Here is an 18,380-nt window from a genome sequence, read left to right as displayed (position 1 = left end):
GATAAAACATAATAATAATAATAATAACAACAACAATAATAATAATAATAATAAAAGAAACTTACCTTTGATTTTGGTCCATGCAATTTATTTATAGAGAAATCATATGCAATGAAATTTGGTTTTCAGTGAAAGAAACTAAAAGTCTCAAATTGCTAAATCACTTCAGGATGCATGTTATTATCCAAATACTGATAAACTTTCCTTTTCATTTCCAGCCACACCACATGCACACAGAGAGGTAGAGTAGTACAAAATTAGCTTACTTTCACATTCTGTTGAATCTGAGAGACCTTCACTTTGGGGGGAAATCAGAGAGTCACTATATATGTCGGTTTCCACAAGCTTTGGATTTAATAAATGCTGTATTTCAGTCATCACTATGAAAAAGCTTGATAGATTTTAATGTAATGAAGGCAAGCCTCTTTTTAACTGTAACTTAGATACACAGCTGCTCAGTTAAACTTGCTAAAGCAATTAGTATAACCTATAGCTCCAGAATTTCACAGGAAAAGGGTGATTGATGTTAAATGCTGTCAGATTGTTGCACTTAGTTTTTAACTAGTCTCTTTGATTATGTCATTTCTTCTGTATCCATCTCTGAAATGCAATCCATAATATACTAACATAATTCAGGGAAAATTCCTTAACTTCCTTTAATAATTTTGCACTTATATGTATATTTAGCTATATATGTGTGTGAGAGATGTATGTATGTGTATGGTTTATTATCAATGCAGTTCTGTGGAATAATACAGAGATACAGAGAAGTATCATCTGATTGCACTTATTTCACAGGCTGCTGACTCCTGACTGACTTCTTTAGTGCATTTTAATGGATGTAATATGAAGCAATTCCTACTGTGATTCTGGTTTTTTTTTGTTTGTTTGTTTGTTTGTTTGTTTGTTTCACAGGGATACCAGTGTTTCACTGGGAGAGGGATGAGATTTAGAATCTGGTGTTAAGCATAACTGACACCAACCTAGCGTGTTTTTCAGAAACTTACAATAAAGTTTCCCAGAATGTCCAGGGATGGGTGGGCAATGCAAAAATAGTGTAATCCCCACTGTTAGTCTCAGGAAATAATGAGACTTTTCCCTCAGCTGGTAATTGTCTTGGTCCCACAGAAAATGAAGTCTCATCATTTCATAAAGAGCAAGACCAGATCCTAAATGAGGTAAAACTCATGCCTGTTTTCTCCTTCATAGTTCTCCACCTTTTTGAACCCATTCCTACATTTGCACATCAAGAAAAAACATCTAACCTTTTCCACTGAAGGAGTAAGGGGGCACAGAACATTTATATCCAAACAAAACAAAGCCAGAAAATGGACAATGTCTGGTCTGTTTACTCTCTTACAGAGAAATGTAAGTGCTCTTTTAGTTGTGGATGAAAAATATTCTTCACTAACCTTAACTTTTTTATAGAATGTAATTACAACATATATACACCCAGTGAGACAAAAAATATTATTTAAAAGTTTTAGAAATTTATGCAGATTTAAGGAGCACAAGATCAGGACTACACAAAAATTAATATTGTTATTTTATGTCAGTTTAGAGAAAGTAATATTGAAATTCCATAGAATCAATTGTGTATTCAATCCCATTGCAGCTTTCCATAAAAGCTTAGTGTTCATAATTTTTGTTTGCATTTAAGATGAGATACACTATTGTCCACGAGTTAAAACAGTACAATAATACAAAGATAAACTGAATTATCATATTTAATACCTGTTTCTTCCACAGATATCAACAGCAAAATTGATTAATTTCAGTGAGGCAGGAGCAAGATCTAAGTGGCCAGTAATATGTCCTTCAGCTTAGTGTTCTCTCGGTTCTGTTCAGTTAACACACTTTTCCGTTGCTGTAATAGGTTTAAAGCATTTATTCTGTAAATGAATAGTCAGCTTTCATGTAAACAGTCCATTAGCATTAATCGTATGACTCTCACATGATACATTGACAAAAAAGATGTTAGCAATTTCTCTCTTACTCATAACAAATAGGTAGTAGGTAAAAATGAAAAACAGCAGTTGAAAAGGAAGACTATAGCACTTGATCTCCTGACACCATTTCATTTCTCTTCAGAAATACAAAAAGCCATATTCTAGTTAGTGAAAATATGGAGGATTGCATTTCTGTTGATCAAAATATGAGTCGTTGCCTTCTTTATCACAGATCCTGTTGCACAAATTTGCATTTCTTTATATACTTCTCCCATGAAAATACTGAAAAATCTCAGCTTACTGGAGTACAAAATGTGTAACTGCATAAAATAATTGAATGAACTGCGTCACCAGCATTGACTATTATAAACAGATCCTCTCTGTGTCTTATGCAAAGAAATTCAAGGTATTAAAACCTTACAGCTATCAAGATTTACGCCTTCACTAGAGCTTGACTGAACACTAGCTATTGAGCCACAGGAAATAACTTGTATTAGGATTTCTGCCTGACAGGATGAACCTGAACCAAAGCCCAGTGGAGTCAGCATGAGTTTTTTCCTTCAAATTTAATTGGCAATGGATCAAGGTCTTTGCACACAATCTCCTATTTCTTCAACATTAAAACAATGCTTTTGACTGTCAAACATTTTCCTCTTCAATATATATTCCAAAGGAGATTTTGCAAAGCACCCCAGGACTCTGCAAAATGAAAATCAGGCTTGGATTTGTGTGTCAAATAGTAATCTTTAGAAGCTTGTTATATTGCAGATGGAGATTTTAGCTGCCATGTTGTCTTTCTAAAAATAACATGCAGTTTTCCAGTGAGCATGCAGTCAACTAGCAATATCACTGTGCATTTATATTGCAGAGGATCATTTGAGAAATCCATTTTAAGGGTTTCTATATTTCTATAATCAAATCGTAAAAAATATTCATGTTATACATAAGGAAAAATATTTTTAAAAAATGTTTAAAAACATGACATTTCTCAAAGTCTTTTTATGTTTCACAACAGAAGAAAAAAAGCCCACAAATGAAAATGATAATGAATATACTATCTAAGAACTAATTTACTTTTTTTTTTTTTTTTTTTTTTTTAATGTGACAATGCTGGCAAACCACAAGAACAAAATTTTAAAGTATTTAATGTAATTCAAAAGGAAAAGATTTGTATGCATTATCTCCAGGCCAAAACACATAAAATCCATTGTCAGGCTTGAAATAAAACACAATCAAAAGAACATTTGCAGATCTAAGCCTTTGTCTCCTTCATGTATTATAAAGTATCCTCAAATTTTCCAGCACCATTTTGGCCCTTTTCTTTAAAGGGCTGATAGCATTTAGTTAGGAATGCACTTGTATGTTTTTTGAGTCCTGATCCAAGTCCTACTGTTGCCAGTGAGATTTTTGCTGTTGAATTCAATGAGAATTAAATAAGGTCCTTAAGTAGAACTTATTAGACTCTATTAAAATTGTTGTTATTAATAGAGATTTATCTGTGACTGCCCCAGTGGCTTACAGGTAAGTTGATGGGACAGGAACAGTATATTTCTGGAATCAGCTATAAGGCAGAAAAGCTGAGGTAACTGTTTGGATTCCCTGATGAAAAGCTGCAATTGTTTCATTTACAAGTTAAATGTACTCTGGCTATTCCCAGAGTGACCTTGGTGGCCAATTGTGTTGCCCTTAGCGTCAGCAGAAAGAAGGCTGTTGGTGTCAGTGGGCTTTGGATCAGGCTTTGAACACAGAGAAAGCTTGCTTAAGGAGGAAAACAGACATAATGAATAGTTCTGATTTCCCAGGTTTTATCACTTAGAGTTCAGAATATCAACAAGACACTTTAAACCCTGAAGAATTCTATGTCAATTATTTTGACCTTGCATGTTTCTGCAATTGTATGCAATAGTAAAGAAAAACAAATCTCTGGCTTACCAAAAAAAAAAAAAAAAAAAAAAAAAAAAAAAAAAAAGGCAAGCACTTTATTTATCAATAGAGATTTTAGCTTACATCACTGCAATGACTAAACAAACAGCATAAAATAAACATAGGAGAGTATAAAATCACTTTATTCCAGCTGGTATCCCAAGACAACCTTTTGACTAAGTACAGAGTTGGATGTTTCAAGTATGGCACTTATATAAATAAGAGCAGAGAGAAGGTGATATAATCACAGTTAAAAGCAATGTACTCTGTTCCTTTGGTATGTGTGTCATAGGTAACTGCAGGTAAATACATAACTTGGCTGGCACAAACCAACTCCATCTTATTCATGCACATATTAGGGAATGAACTGAAAAGTACTGATATATTTTGTAGATCACATCTAATCTATGATGATTAAGGTCGCTGGTGTGTGTGTGGACAGGCAAACAAAAAATGGCAAAATTATATTCAGCATTTATTGTTTAGCATAACTAACTGATGTACAAACTATGTTAGAAAATAGCTAGTAATACACACCAGGAATAAACTCTGTGATTTAGACAAGCAAAATAACATCAGACATCTGTGAGATCGGTGAAAGCAGATGTCCTGATTGAGCTGTGGTCAGGTTCCTTACAGTGCAATTACCCTCCTTTTAAAACATGCTTACATCTGCACATTGCAACAGTTTCCCCCACCCCATCCCACCCCATATAGAGTATCCTTGCAGATTTTTAATATGAACATTCTACATGTTTACAACAATTAGTCAGACAGTCCAAACTGTGAACTCATCCTAATGATGACCAAAAAAAAAGCCGCTCCAACAGGTACCACCCAATTGTTAGAAAGAAAAGTAGTAATAGTAGTAGCTGTAAGGCTAGGTCAAGCATGGTTTTATAGCTGGTTTTTTTTTTCAGTCTTTTAAATAGCACTGCATTTTTGCAGCTAGTTCAGTAAGTGCAGATCCAATACCTTAATGGCTTTCTTGGTGGTTTGATAAAATGCTTGCCTAAGCAATGTACCTTTCTCTAATAGTGTCTGGGTCTCTTCCACCTGGCACCGTGTTTCAGGTCTGTCAGAGCCTCACACATAAGCTGAGTCACTTGACTGAGTCCTGCCAAAGTTAGGCATGCTCATTCTTGGCAGGTCCTTATTTCTGATTTCGTATATGGATTTCCTTTTTGCCTGTACTCCTCTCACTGCCATTTTGATCTTTCTCCAGCCCAAGTGGTTCAGTTCTGCCAAATTGAGCACCACACAAATGCCACTGACAGCAAACATGAACACCAAGAACACAGTCTTCTCAGTGGGTCTAGAAACATAGCACTCTACTTCTTTAATGCAAGGGTATCTGTCACATTCGTACATAGAAGGGACATTGAATCCATACAGGAAGTACTGTCCCACTAAGAATCCGATCTCTAGGGCATTTCGAAAGACCACTTGAATGATATAGAACCGAGAAATGCCTTCTTGCCTCCTCATCTTTGATTTTGTAGTTCTGATGGCAGGGTTGGGGATCTCCTTCACTTCTAAGCAGTCTGGCTCTGCCTCTTTGGTGGAGTTCTCAGTGTTCTGCAGCACCCCATTGACAATTGTGTTCTTGATTTTCTTACTGTCCTCACGTTTCATTGACTCCTGGTCCCTCTCCAGGGTGAGGAAGACAGTGGAGTACCTCCGTTCCCTCTGCTTAGCAGACTGGTGAACAGAGTACGTTATGAAGCACAGGCTGGGCGTGCACACCATGATGATCTGGAACACCCAGTACCTTATGTGCGAAATAGGAAAAGCCTGGTCGTAACAAGCCTGATTGCAGCCTGGCTGCAGTGTGTTACAGACGAACATGGTTTGCTCGTCATCGTACACCGTCTCCCCTACGATGGCCACGATGAGTATCCTGAAGATCACCACCACGGTCAGCAGGATCCTGCAACAGACAAGCCGGTCAGGGCGCGCCGCCGCCCGGGAGCTGTCCGGTGCTGAGCGCGCACGGAGCGCCTCGGCTTCGCGAAAAGGGGGAGACCCCCGGGACCGCCACCGCCACCGGGACTGGTACCGGGGCTGGGACCCCCGGCCCGAGGGCACGGCTCGTCACCCGGCTGCCCCGCCGGGAGACCCCCGTGGGATCCCTGGGGACAAGAACGGCGGCGTGCGTGGTGTCCCCCCGCCCCGCGCCCCCACGCACACTCCAATCTCCAACCGAGCCCTGCCCGGCTGGGACCCCCGCGTCTCCCGTCTCCCCTGGCCCTTGCCCTTACCTCCCTATCATAGTAGAGTGCTGCTGCACGGCAGCTTCCAGTAGCCTCTCTAGAATAGTCCATTCCCCCATCGCTGTTCATCCGGAGACAAAGACTTGGGCAAGCGGATCTCTTCACTTCTTCCTGCTTTTTTTCCCCTCCTTTTCTTTTCTTTTTTCTTTTATTTTCTTTTTTTTCTTTTTTTTTTTTTTTTTAATAAAATTGTGTTTGGTCGTTGTTGTTGTTGCAGGGGGCGGTGGGGACGAAAAACGAACAAAAGAGCAACCCCCCCCCTACCGCTCGCAGTCCGGCGGCGGGCAGGCGGAGGGACGCGGCAGCCTTCCGAGGTCTCCGGACCCGGCTCGGCTTCCCTTGGCCCGCCTCGTCCCGGCTCGTTCCGGCTCGGGGCCCCGCGACGGCCGACCCAGCCCGGCCCGGCCCGCTATGCTCGTGTGGCGGCGCGGCGCGGCGGCCCGGCGGTGGGGAGGGAGGAAGGTTGGCTTTTAATGTCTTGCTGCCTCTAATCTGCCTTTAAGTAGTCTCCGCTTGCGTCACTGACAGGTTGGTGGAGAGCAGCCAAAAGCAGCGCTCGGATTTTCTCATTTTTATTATTCCGGCGAAGATAAATAAATAAAGGCGGTGGAATACGCGGAATAAATAGAGGAGGAGGAGGAGGAGGAAGCCGGGCAGAGGAAGAGCCGCCCGAGCCGGCGGCAGCCCTGGGCTGGGACCCCCAGCCGCAGGAGGGCTCCCGGGGGCTGCCGGGCTCCGGTCCCTCCCTGGGCTTGGCAAGGAGCGGCGGCGTGCAGCGGTGGCCTCACCTTAGCGAGCCGCGTGCCCTTGGAAGAGAGTGGAGTTACCGCACAGTTAACTCTCACCCGATTACAGAGAGAAGAATGGCTAAGGAGAAATGGGGCGGATACATAGCCATTTCAGACAGCTCCCAGATTGAGGCTGAATTCATGCTAGGAGAGGCACCAAACCTTCACACAAAGCATCCCTAAGCACTATGAGAATAAAGTAATTTAAAGAATTTCCTACCATACAATCCATCTACATATTCCCCTAAAATATTATATTGTGTTTAAAATATATATATTTACCGGTACCCTTTACAGACTGTACCTGAGACACTACCAACCCCACATAAGGCACTGGCACCAACTGGAACTGACACTTTCCTGGTGGTGAAGCCTGAAGTGTATTCTCTACCTTTCCTTAAAGATCAACTACAGATTCCTACCTGCTGTTCTTTTCGCTGAACTGATCTTATTAAAATTAACATAAGAAAAATTCAAGTCAGTCTGCTCACTATGTTCCTATTGCCAAATTCAGTAAAATCAATCTGCTTCCAAAGAAGAACTGCTCAGGCCACAGTAAACAGTGTAGACCTTTGTTTTTTTTGCAGCTCTCTCATCAACCAATTCTGTGTCGTGTTAATGATGTTAAGTACTTTCTAAATAGATGAGACCAAGCTTCATCTGAGCAAAGGTCATCTGTGTGTTTTAGACACCCCAAGATTTGTCTTTTCATTTGGTGTGTGCAGATGGTCTCTGATTCATATAATGCTGGGTCAGATGCCTGATTGGATCCCCAAATCTTTGAGCTGGGAAAATATCAAATAAGAGGTCAATGAATATCTCATTACCAGAAATTAGTAATCTGCCTTCTTTCCCAATCAAGAGTCTGTTAAGAAGCATTCAATAATCTGGAATGTTTCCTTCCCATACTGTTGGGAATTACTGGAGACACTGAGTAACCACTATTTTTTCTTAAAACCTGACTCTGTTCTTCCTTCAAGCTGGTTCTCACATTTCTTGCATTGTGTGTACAGATTTTGCATAACCTGCTGCTGCAGCAACACCATAATTAAAAAGAAGAGGCTGTTTCTTTTGTTTTTAAGAGGAGTCCAGTATCTATCCAACTACCCTGAACATTACCCCAAAGTCTGTGTTTGGAGATGGATCTGAAAATGAAAGAGATCAAGTCAGTAAAGGAAGCAGTAATGCATGTGTAGGAGAGTGGGCAGGGAATATGCTAAGAAGCTAATGATGATAATCCTATTTAGGAGACCAAACAGAGAGGGAAAGCCCTTGACAGAAATTACTGAAGAAAGGAGATGAGATTTTGGTCAACAGTCAAGTATAAGGATTCCTACAAAGGGAAGCTGTTCTCTAGCATCAGGATATAACACCCACATATCTCAGTTTTTATGACCAGTAAATAAAAAGGAATCTAATTCTGATCAAATCAAACACTGACCTTTTAATGAACAATCAGTGTTTGCTATATGTGATGAGTTATACTTACTACTGGTAGCCCAGCTGTGGAAACATGAAGGAGAGATACCATAAATGAATGCTACATACACAAAAGCAATGTTATAAAATAGTTTTTGATTTAAATATGGTTAAACACTTTCAGGCCTGCTCTTGCAGCAGTTCAATCTCATTCTGAAATTGCTGACCTCTCCTTTTCTAACAGTGACTTCATATGTCTTACCACAACCGTATTCACATGGAGGATGCTTGGCCTCACACAATGAAGTTTACTGAACTTCAGACCTTAGAGAGTTTGGGTAAAAACAAAACAAAACAAAACAAAAACACTTAATTTCAGTCCAAGAACCTCTTTCTTGATGCTTACACACATTTTAAGTTTTGACTGGAAAACTCAAAGGACTTTGATACATCACGAACTTACCTGCAGGAGTTCTGGAACTAAGAAGTGTTGTCATTAATTTGTGCCCCTACGTATTTGTCAAAATAAAAGTAGTAAGAACCAATTGTGATATTGTCCAAGTGCTTACTGTAGCAATGCAAAGCATATGAAGAAGGTCATTATTTGCATTCCCATTATTCACCACATGTATAAAGACAACCTGTGGACTTGTCTGACAAATTATCTAAATCACAAAGTGCTCAAACTATGTATAGTCATAATTGTAAGAGAGAGTTACCAACATAAGAAGATTTTCAGCTTCTCAAGGTTCATCTTGGGTTTTACACCATTCCCCTGAATGCTTCAGCCTGTGATAAAGCTAGGATTTGCAGAGCAGCAGGCTGCCAAGAATGCTATGGGTGTGTTGTATTCACATTAGAAATGTGAATTAGAAAATCATGCCTCTATTTCATTCACAAACATTCAGGATTATCAAAGCTTTATATTTTACAAAGCTGATGGCTTACAAAGAACTATTGCCTACTGAAGCGACAATACTGGTTTGCAACAGGGTCAGGCCTGTTCTGTTCAATGGTTTTATCAGTTTTATACAAAAGAAACAAAGTCAGCTTCACACTGCCAGCATAGGCTTTTGAGTTGGAGGGTGTATTTTTGTTTGTTTTGCTTTGCATTTGAAGTGAATGAGGCTTCCTTTACAGATGAAATTCAGCAGGAATACTCTTATTATCATAAGAATATATATTCATTACACAATCTTCACAAACTCCACTTACATTAGCAAAAAAATTTCATACAAAAGTCAAAATAACAAAGGAGCTCAAACAGCCTCTACAAAAAGAAATTAGAGCTCCAGCTTCTGTATATGTTCAGAGATGACCCTGCCTCAATATTAATTCATGTTAAAATAATATAGACAGAGCTGATCTTGGATTAGGTTTGAAGAATAAAAACTGTGTGTGTCCTCAGTCAGATGCCAAACAGAGGTTAATCTGTCTCTAAGAAGTGATGGGACGGATTCTCTCTAAGAAATCCAGCCCTTTTGCTCTGATCTGGTTTTGTAAAGGGTGCAGGAAGCCATTGGATCCCTCAGGCTGCACGTTCCCCAAGCACAGAGCTGAGCACATGGGGACCCCCCGCTGACACATTTGGCTCCGGTGTCAGACTCCCTGCAGCCAAGTGTGGCTGGCGTGACTGGGGCGGGATGAAGGAGCCACCTGGCCTGTTCCTACCCGCTGTCACATCATGTACTGAAAACAGTGTTCCCCCACTTCATTATTCTCTATGCTGAGATGAACTCATGTAAAAACAGGATCCAGACCTTACAGAAGTGCCCCCCACATACCACCTCCTTTTAAAGATATATATTTATACTATTTTTTACAAATATTTTTATCTCAGAAGAAATCTCTGCATTTTTAGTACTATACCAAGGTTCTTCCCTGGTGATCTTTGTTTTGCAGTTGTTCAAAGTGGATCCATAATTACAGCAAATAAATGAATGCTATATTTAGATTTAAAAACTGCATGATGATTGACTGTATTTCATGATTACATGATAAAACACTGTTTCCACCAACTATAGCAAATTGAGAGCAAAGCAAGAGCTGTTCATGGACAATTGTAAGCTATTACTTAAGTAAATAATAGGTTTTCCTTTTAGAATTTTTTATGTGAAATGTATTGCCCCACATCAGCCTTGTGATTGCACTTTCTAGGTAGTGTCACAAAGGGAGATATTGCAGCATTACTTTTATAAAACTGCAGTACTTTCTTTCAAAGGCTGTCATGATGAATGCTTCATTTTTGATAGCATTTGGTGTAATCCCCAAAATCTAAGTAGTTAGCTACTAAACTGAAAACGCCTATCTAAGACCTCTCACAGCCATCTGCTACATTCTGTTTTCATTTGGCGCCATGTGTGTATTAATGAAATGATTGCATCAGATTATATCTTTTATTCATAAAATCATCTAGGTCATCTGCTTCCACCTACACTTCCTCATTAAAATGAACAGTTGTGTGTTCATTCTCCCCTCACTGTGAGTACAATCCTCACTGCAGTCAGCTGCTGTGTGCATTTTAAAAAGAAATCCCCTTGTCTGCTTTTTCTTATATGAGATTCCTTCAAAAAACAACTTGAGTGTTTCACACCAAAAGAGTGCATTTTTCTTATGCTTGGAAAAACAAAGACTTCCTAAAAGGTACAAGATCTGGATGCACTGGTGACCTTTGTCAGAGGTCATCTGCTTTCAACAGAAAGCAAGAACACTGTCACTTGTACCAAGACATAGGTAGCAGAGTCTTCTCATCTAGACAACAGTGTTTGTATCAAAGCTGTCAATAACAAGGCAAGAATTTGTGTTCCTCGTTGTAAGAATGGAAGACAGCCTGCATTTGTATACACCATACTAGAGAAGAGTAAGTTACCAAATGCATAAATGTACAAAATACTCTGTTATCCTAATAATCACAATAAAACTCTATTATCAGTCTCAGATCCATGTCACCAATGCATGTTATCAGTAAAGTTTTGTCAGCTGTTCACAAGGACCAGCTTATGAATGAATTAACAGCTCAAATTAATTTCCTTTGAAATAATTTGGACATATATACTGAATCACAATGGCATACACTTCTGGCATATATACAGCAGAGTCTGCACTCCTTGGAAACTACTGAGAATAGCTTCTAATTTGCTGGCAAACAGGCTGCAGCTAGTAGAAAGAAAACTTCATTGAACCAAATCCTTATAAACTGACAGGCTCCAGACAGAAGTGAAAACAAAGTAAAATATTCCAGGGTCCAGATCACCAGTCCCCAGTCTTCTGATTTTCTCCTCTTTCTTTCACCAGTTTCAAGACAGTGCACACATTCTGCTAAAACATCTATTATTGCAGCTTTATGACCTATGATGGGTTAAGTGTAAATTTGTGAGTAAATCTCATGTAGGCTCCCTTTATCTTCTGTTTTAAGGTTCCATACTTACTAAAGAAAGAGAACCTTTCAAAAACACCTGAGACACAGAGCAGTGTAAAGGATTCCATAGCAGATTTAGTACCTACCACTTGCATTTTAAAGATGGGAAGAATATGCACATCTTTCATTAATGATAATTTATATCATAATATCTCAGTCCCATGGTAGTCAATTTTCCTGGTACTAACAGCAATTCCCACTGACTTTTGTGGGGACAGGATTTAAAAACTCTTAAGATTTTATTTACACCAGAACATTTTAAAATTGCTAATGGCAAAATGCTAATGATTAGAAAAGAAGTACTTCATAATAGCAACAGCAAAAAAAATAAGACCAAATAAGTTGAAGAGAGTACTGTATTCTGGAACTGCAAGCAGCTTTTGATTCTTCTTGTATTCTGTAGGGAAAAAAAAGAGGGGGGGAGGGAAGAAAAAGTATGAGAAACCATGCTGCAGTATTTCAGTATGAATGTATTACAACAAGCATTTTTTTCAGATCTACTGTTTTGCCTTGCCTTATCTACATTTTCCTTTATCCAAATGCTACATCCCTAAACTCCCAGATGCTTTCCATTCAGTGACATGGTTTGTGACAGAGTTGCTTTCCTTTGTTTGGACTGTCACACCACCATATGTCTCCAGCATCCTGGTGCCCCTCACTCTCCTCCCTACCTCACCAGTCTCAGAAGGGAATTCACATTACATTAAAGCATCCCAATGGAAGCCACGCTGAAACAGTCCCTTGAAATAACTAGGGCAGGCGAATGATTGATTTGAAAGTAAACTATGTCAGCAGGAGTGGCAAATAGGAGCTCAGTAAGAAATGCAGAATTTTGTAACCCGTCTGTCATTCAATGATTTTACAGTTGCAATAAAGTTGAGTGCCATACATTTGATATACAATCCATTGCAGATATATAAAATATAGATAACACTCATATATACACATGAAAATGCATGTATATGCATGTTTTATGATTAGTGTCTATTTGACAAAAATAAATATGAAATAATATTCACCAGAAAATTCCACAGGAATTCCTGTTTTTTTTTAGGAAACCTCTTCTATAAGATTGCTGAGACAGTTTAAAAGGCCTGCGTGGAGAGGATGCATTCAAATTCCACGTGATTTTAGACCTTCTTCCATGTAAGACCCAAGTTAAAAGCCATTGAGTTATCTTTTCAATGACTTCAGTTCATGTGGATTAAGAATATATAGTCACAGGTTTGAGAGAAGAATTATTATATTTTCTACAGTCCATGTAATATTTAAAAGAAATTCTTCAAGTAAATTTAAATTTTATAAACATTCAAAGGGATGATAACTCTTTAGTCTAGAATCTTCAGTCAGTTTACAGATCTGCACATTTTCACTGGAAAATAGTGATTCATAAACTGGAAATGGTTTTCCAGAACCACCCAAGCCACGCACATCTGGAGTTTCACAGGTGGGGATTTAAACTGGACTTTTTATCACTTCTACATCTGGTATTAACACATCACATCTTCTCAGTGCTGGGCAGAGTGTTTGTGAAGATGATTTTGTTTTTGTTAACCTTTCCTAAACAGTAAGTCTTCCAGGATATTCCTTAAATTTTTATGTTTCTGTTTCAAAATGAAGCAAAATCAAATTAAGAGCTTCAAAATGTTCTATGAATCTGAAGTCCTAAATTTTGAAAAATTGTGATTATGGTATTCAACTTCTGTTATTCCCCACAAAATTGAAGTAGTCATATAGAGATTTTGCAATAATTTTCATGTTGTGAACTATTAATTCATATTTCTCAGAATCTATCAGCAATCATGAATTTTTGTCTATTCTACAAGAAAGAATTTGTGGCAAAACAAGAGAAAAAAATAAATTCATAAGATGTTGTAGAGCATCTAAGATTATGTGTCATTTATTTCTGTGCTTTTAAGAAAAAGAAAAATCATAATTATGCATAATGTCAGTATGGTACTGGAAGGTACAGTTTATTTTTCTAGATAACATAGAAGCCCACGTAATTTCTCACATAGGTCACAGTTGCTCTAGGGCTGCATTGATTTACACAAATCCTATGCAAATCTGACCTCATTTTTAACCAGATATTTACTCTTCAATTTAGATTTAGGACTTCTGCTTTGTAGCTGTTTGCAACCTCTTTCACACTTCACTTCAAGAAATCAGGGACTCTATTCCTGTGAGGAACATAACCAAACTAGCAGCGATTTTTAGGGAAAAAAAAAAATAAATAAAAATAAATAAAAATAAAGGTTTTGGTACCTTGGTTCCTTAATTTCCTTAATCAAAATGAAATCATCTTTCCTACTGAGTGGGAAGCACAGCATGTAAAGTACCTCCCTTCACCCTACCCACACTTTCTTCATGGCATCCCCAGGAGGCTGGGGGCCAGTGTGGGCAGCCAGGTCCCAGCACACAGAGGTACCTGCCAGCTGATGGGGCAGCCCCTGGAAACTGCTCCTGCCAGAGTTTGGTCAGCTCTACAGCCAGCAAAGGATGGCAGAGAACCCGGAGGACACCATCATCCACTTCCTGTCAGGCTTGACACCTCACACAGCCCCTGAAGAGTAAATGTATATACTGTTGTTTAAAATGTTATCCAATTGTACTCTAAAGGCCACAACAGAATGAGAGTAGTGCAATATATTTACACTTGCATGCAAACATACATTTTTATCAGCTATTATTTTACATCAGTTAATACGATTTATTGTAAATATGATTTGGGTTTTCCTGTCTTTCAGGTTTTGAAGCATCTCTGGCATTTGTATGTCTGTACTTGCTGGACACTAAAATAAAATTAAAATAAAATAAAATGAAATAAAATAAAATAAAATAAAATAAAATAAAATAAAATAAAATAAAATAAAATAAAATATTTATTTAATTAATTATTTTTTCTTCAGTCAGACCCTCCAGAATAACTCCATTTTGCAGTTTCCTCAGTGCAGACTCGCTCAGTCTGTGTTCAGACCTCCTGCCATGGGACGACAAGCCTCCCTTTCCCCATGCAGACTTACTCTCTATTCCCTTGTTCAGCACATGATGAGACAGACTTTCTTGAGGAAGCCTCTAAGAACTAGTCCATGGACAATTTGTCTCATCTCAAAAGTTTCACTCTGCTCAAAAAGAGATGGGTTACAGAGAGCCAACAAAACAGAAGGACCAGGGCATTTGAGGGAGCACTGCATAACCTCACCGTGGCCAGGCAGAGTGAGCACTAGCAGGTTTACCTTCCTGCTTGGGAAACCAGGACAGCTTCCAGGCTCCAGGTGACCAGCATGGGTAGTTAGGGGGCTGGATTTGGAGCTGAGTATAGGGAAAATCTTAACTGTAAAATGTGATGACAGCTGCTGCAATTTATTTTCAATCAAGCAGTAAAACTTATTTAGGGATCAGATCAAATACTTGCTTTGTTATGAGCAGGTCTTGAGGATATCTGGGTTGGCCCCATCTTCTTCTCTAAGTTTTAGATTTCATAAAAGAATTTAAAATATTAATTTATAATTATATATAATTATATAATATAATTATCCAATACTCAGCATTTTCAGACAGGGATTTCAAGGTCTCTTGTTGCAAAATAGCTTCCCAGCACTTTCTTAAACTCCAGACCTCTTCTGATGATAAAGCAATAGTTTCCAGCCCTGATTTCACTGCGTAAGTATATCCATCCTAGAATTACAGTGGACAAAAAAACAGGCAAGTAACTTGTGGACAAAAAATCAGGCAAGTGCTGATAAACACTTAAAGATTTTACCTGTTAAAAATATGCCAATATGCAAATCAAGAAGACATGGATAAATTATTGATCTGATTTATTTCATTAATGTTGTTTGCTACATTTCATAATGTCATGTACTTCTTTTGAGCAAAGGATCTGCTTTGGGGCAGAGATTGTGTTATAAAGAAAAAAAGGCTTACAGGAAGGCTAGTGCAGTCAGAGAAAAAGATGACAGCCAAGTCCTTGTTGGACTTTAATAAACATTTGTGAAGCATATTCAGATTAATTACACCAACTAATTATCAAAGTCCAGTGTCATGCTACCTGAAATGTCAGTGCAAAATGTTCCTTGGGCAGTATTGTATGGCAACAATGAATGTGTGAAATCCAAATATGACTGCCACAAAGGCAAACAAGGCATGAGGGAAAACATGAGCTCAAAGATAGATCAATTAATGCAAAGAACACCAACTAGACAGGTGGATGAGTCAGACCTACCAGGCAGGCAGAGTTCCTGTTGAATGGAAAATACATTTTTCCATTCATTTCCATTCAAAATGCATTTTTCACTGTGAAAGACAATGCAACCAAGAATCTAAGCTAAATTTGGTGGCACTGTGCCAAGTTGACAGAAACATTCTCAAGCAGAGAACAGGAAATGAGTTTCCCCTTTTATAAGGTTTCTCCTCTTGTGGTTACCCCTTCCCAAATCAAACAGAAAGGTTTTCTTCAGTTCTTAAGATGTTCTTGAAAAAGAAAGAATAATAATAATAATAATAATAATAATAATAATAATAATAATAATAATAATAATAATAATAATAATAATAATAATACAGCAATAGATTCTCTTTGATGGGACAAATAATAGATATTTTCTTTTTTTTTTTTCACTGGGTAGGGTTGGTCAGAAAAATATGTGGAGTAAATATATCCAAACATACCTAAAGATTTTTAATTTTACTTTCCTCTGACTGTAAAAAAAAATAAAAATAAAAAATCCAGTACTAGAAAGTGCTAATATCCTCAGGGATATTAGCACAGGGCCGAGATGACTGTCCTGCAGAGATGGTATGGAGCCACGGTATGCTCGCAGCTGGCTGGAACAAACCAAGTGCACTGCCACAATGGCTATGAATGGCTTATAACAATATTTTTTCTTTTTAATTACATGAATATGTAAATAAGAAAAATCATAATAGAAAAGGCAAATACAAAGTGGTACATCAATGTATACATGTATAAATGGTCTTGTGACAGCATAGCATTACATTATTATTTAAAAGAACACAAGGTGTTTCTTAAATTTGTCGCTTATTATGAAAATAAACTTCTCAGAAGTGAAAAAGTGTATTCAGATGTATACCACTGCATTTAATATAATATGTAAAACCTCCAGCATTTTGGTGAGTGTAATAACAATTCAGAAGTTGCACACACCAGCATTTATGTTAATTCTCAGTGCCTGCAGTGAGTTGCACTAGAACCTGGCACAAGATGCACAATTTAAAAAATCCAGTCAGTGCCCTTCTAAGAAAATAAAGAGAGTATCCACTTGACTCTTTTCAGCCACCATATTCAATGGTTAATTAGAAGCATGCATAGATTTGCAGCATAGGAATTAAAACAAACAAATAAACAAACAAACTTTGAGAAATTTGTCATACCTTCATCTGCTTTAGACAGTATAATTGGCTTCAAAAAAAAAAAAGAGCAGATATTCAATTGATCCAAGCTGAGAATTTGGCCCTTAATTTTTTTTTTTTTTAGTGAAATGAACAGTATAGTGAAACATTCTTTTCTACATTTAGGTTATTTCAGTAATTCCAATCTTCCAAAGTCATATTTATTGAAGCAAAACACATTCCCATATTCTACTCTTCAAGAGATTTTTAAAGACGTCAACCTACCTATGAGTTGGGCAAATTTTTAATGGTTATGAAAAGCACTGATGTTGGATACAGTACCCTCTTTCCCTAGAATACTTCCCTCCACTGTTTTCACCAGGCAAATTTTTTTTGTGGAAATAGCACAGAATGTGGGAGAGTATGCCAAATGAAGGGAATAGTTCATGTCAAGAACTGACAACAGGGTTGAGCTGTAAAACACAATTTTTGTCCCCAGACTAGGAGTTTCATTATACTCTTCAGTGCCATCTGCTGTAACCAGACTCATTTGAAACCTTCAGAGATGACCAAAGACCCACTCTTAATGGCTCCATGGCAGGGACATAATATAACTCTAGGTTTAGGCCTGTCCTACAAAGTGTAAAAGTCAATTAAGGGATCATTTTAATGGTGTTGTTTAATGACCAAAGATTAACAGCTTCTCCACAACTATAGCTATGTTCTTTCAAATTTTTGGTACATTTTTAAAGCTATAGTAAAATATCTTTACACAACTTAATACCTATGTTATTAAGCACCACAGCACCTCCACCAGCAAGCAGGGACAGAACTGCCGCTGCAGCTTTAAAGACTTGTGAGCAGCAGTCCATTTCATTCTCACCCTCTGAACCTGGAGAAGATAAGTCAAGAAACTATTTTTTTTCAAAGTGTAAATAGTATTTTGGTGACAGGGCTCCAGAAATTCAGCACTGTAAGACAATGGCAAAGCCTTAATGACCTCTACCACCAAATGAAAGATATTTTTTTTAGGTGAAGAAAAAATATTTCCAATTTGCTCATTGTTACCTTAATGCCCTTTCTCCAGTTATTGCAAAGAAAATAATGGTTATTTTATTTATTTATTTATTTTGTATGTCTTAGAGTAAGCATACAATGTGATTGATTATGTCTGTTCTGTCCTTTGGGATTTAAGCAGAGCTATGGAGCTCTTAAGCTATGTCCAATTTATGTCCAACAACTCTCTGCTTGAAAGACC

At 38.0% G+C, this 18,380-nt stretch overlaps 1 protein-coding gene across 1 annotated transcript; it reads right to left on the bottom strand.

Annotated features, from left to right (window-relative positions):
* Nucleotides 1-4,718: 4,718 nt before the first annotated feature.
* GJD2 (gap junction protein delta 2) lies at nucleotides 4,719-6,569 on the bottom strand. Its single transcript, XM_082762010.1, has 2 exons — nucleotides 6,134-6,569; nucleotides 4,719-5,802 (listed from the first exon to the last, which is right to left on the bottom strand). The coding sequence occupies exons 1-2, from the start codon at nucleotides 6,202-6,204 to the stop codon at nucleotides 4,959-4,961; spliced, it is 915 nt and encodes a 304-aa protein (XP_082618136.1). The 5' UTR covers nucleotides 6,205-6,569; the 3' UTR covers nucleotides 4,719-4,958.
* Nucleotides 6,570-18,380: the final 11,811 nt, after the last annotated feature.

Source organism: Aythya marila (genome assembly GCF_965140915.1).
Source record: "Aythya marila genome assembly, chromosome: 5".
Taxonomy (NCBI): Eukaryota; Metazoa; Chordata; class Aves; order Anseriformes; family Anatidae; genus Aythya; species Aythya marila.
This window is presented reverse-complemented; position numbering and strand designations above follow the sequence as displayed.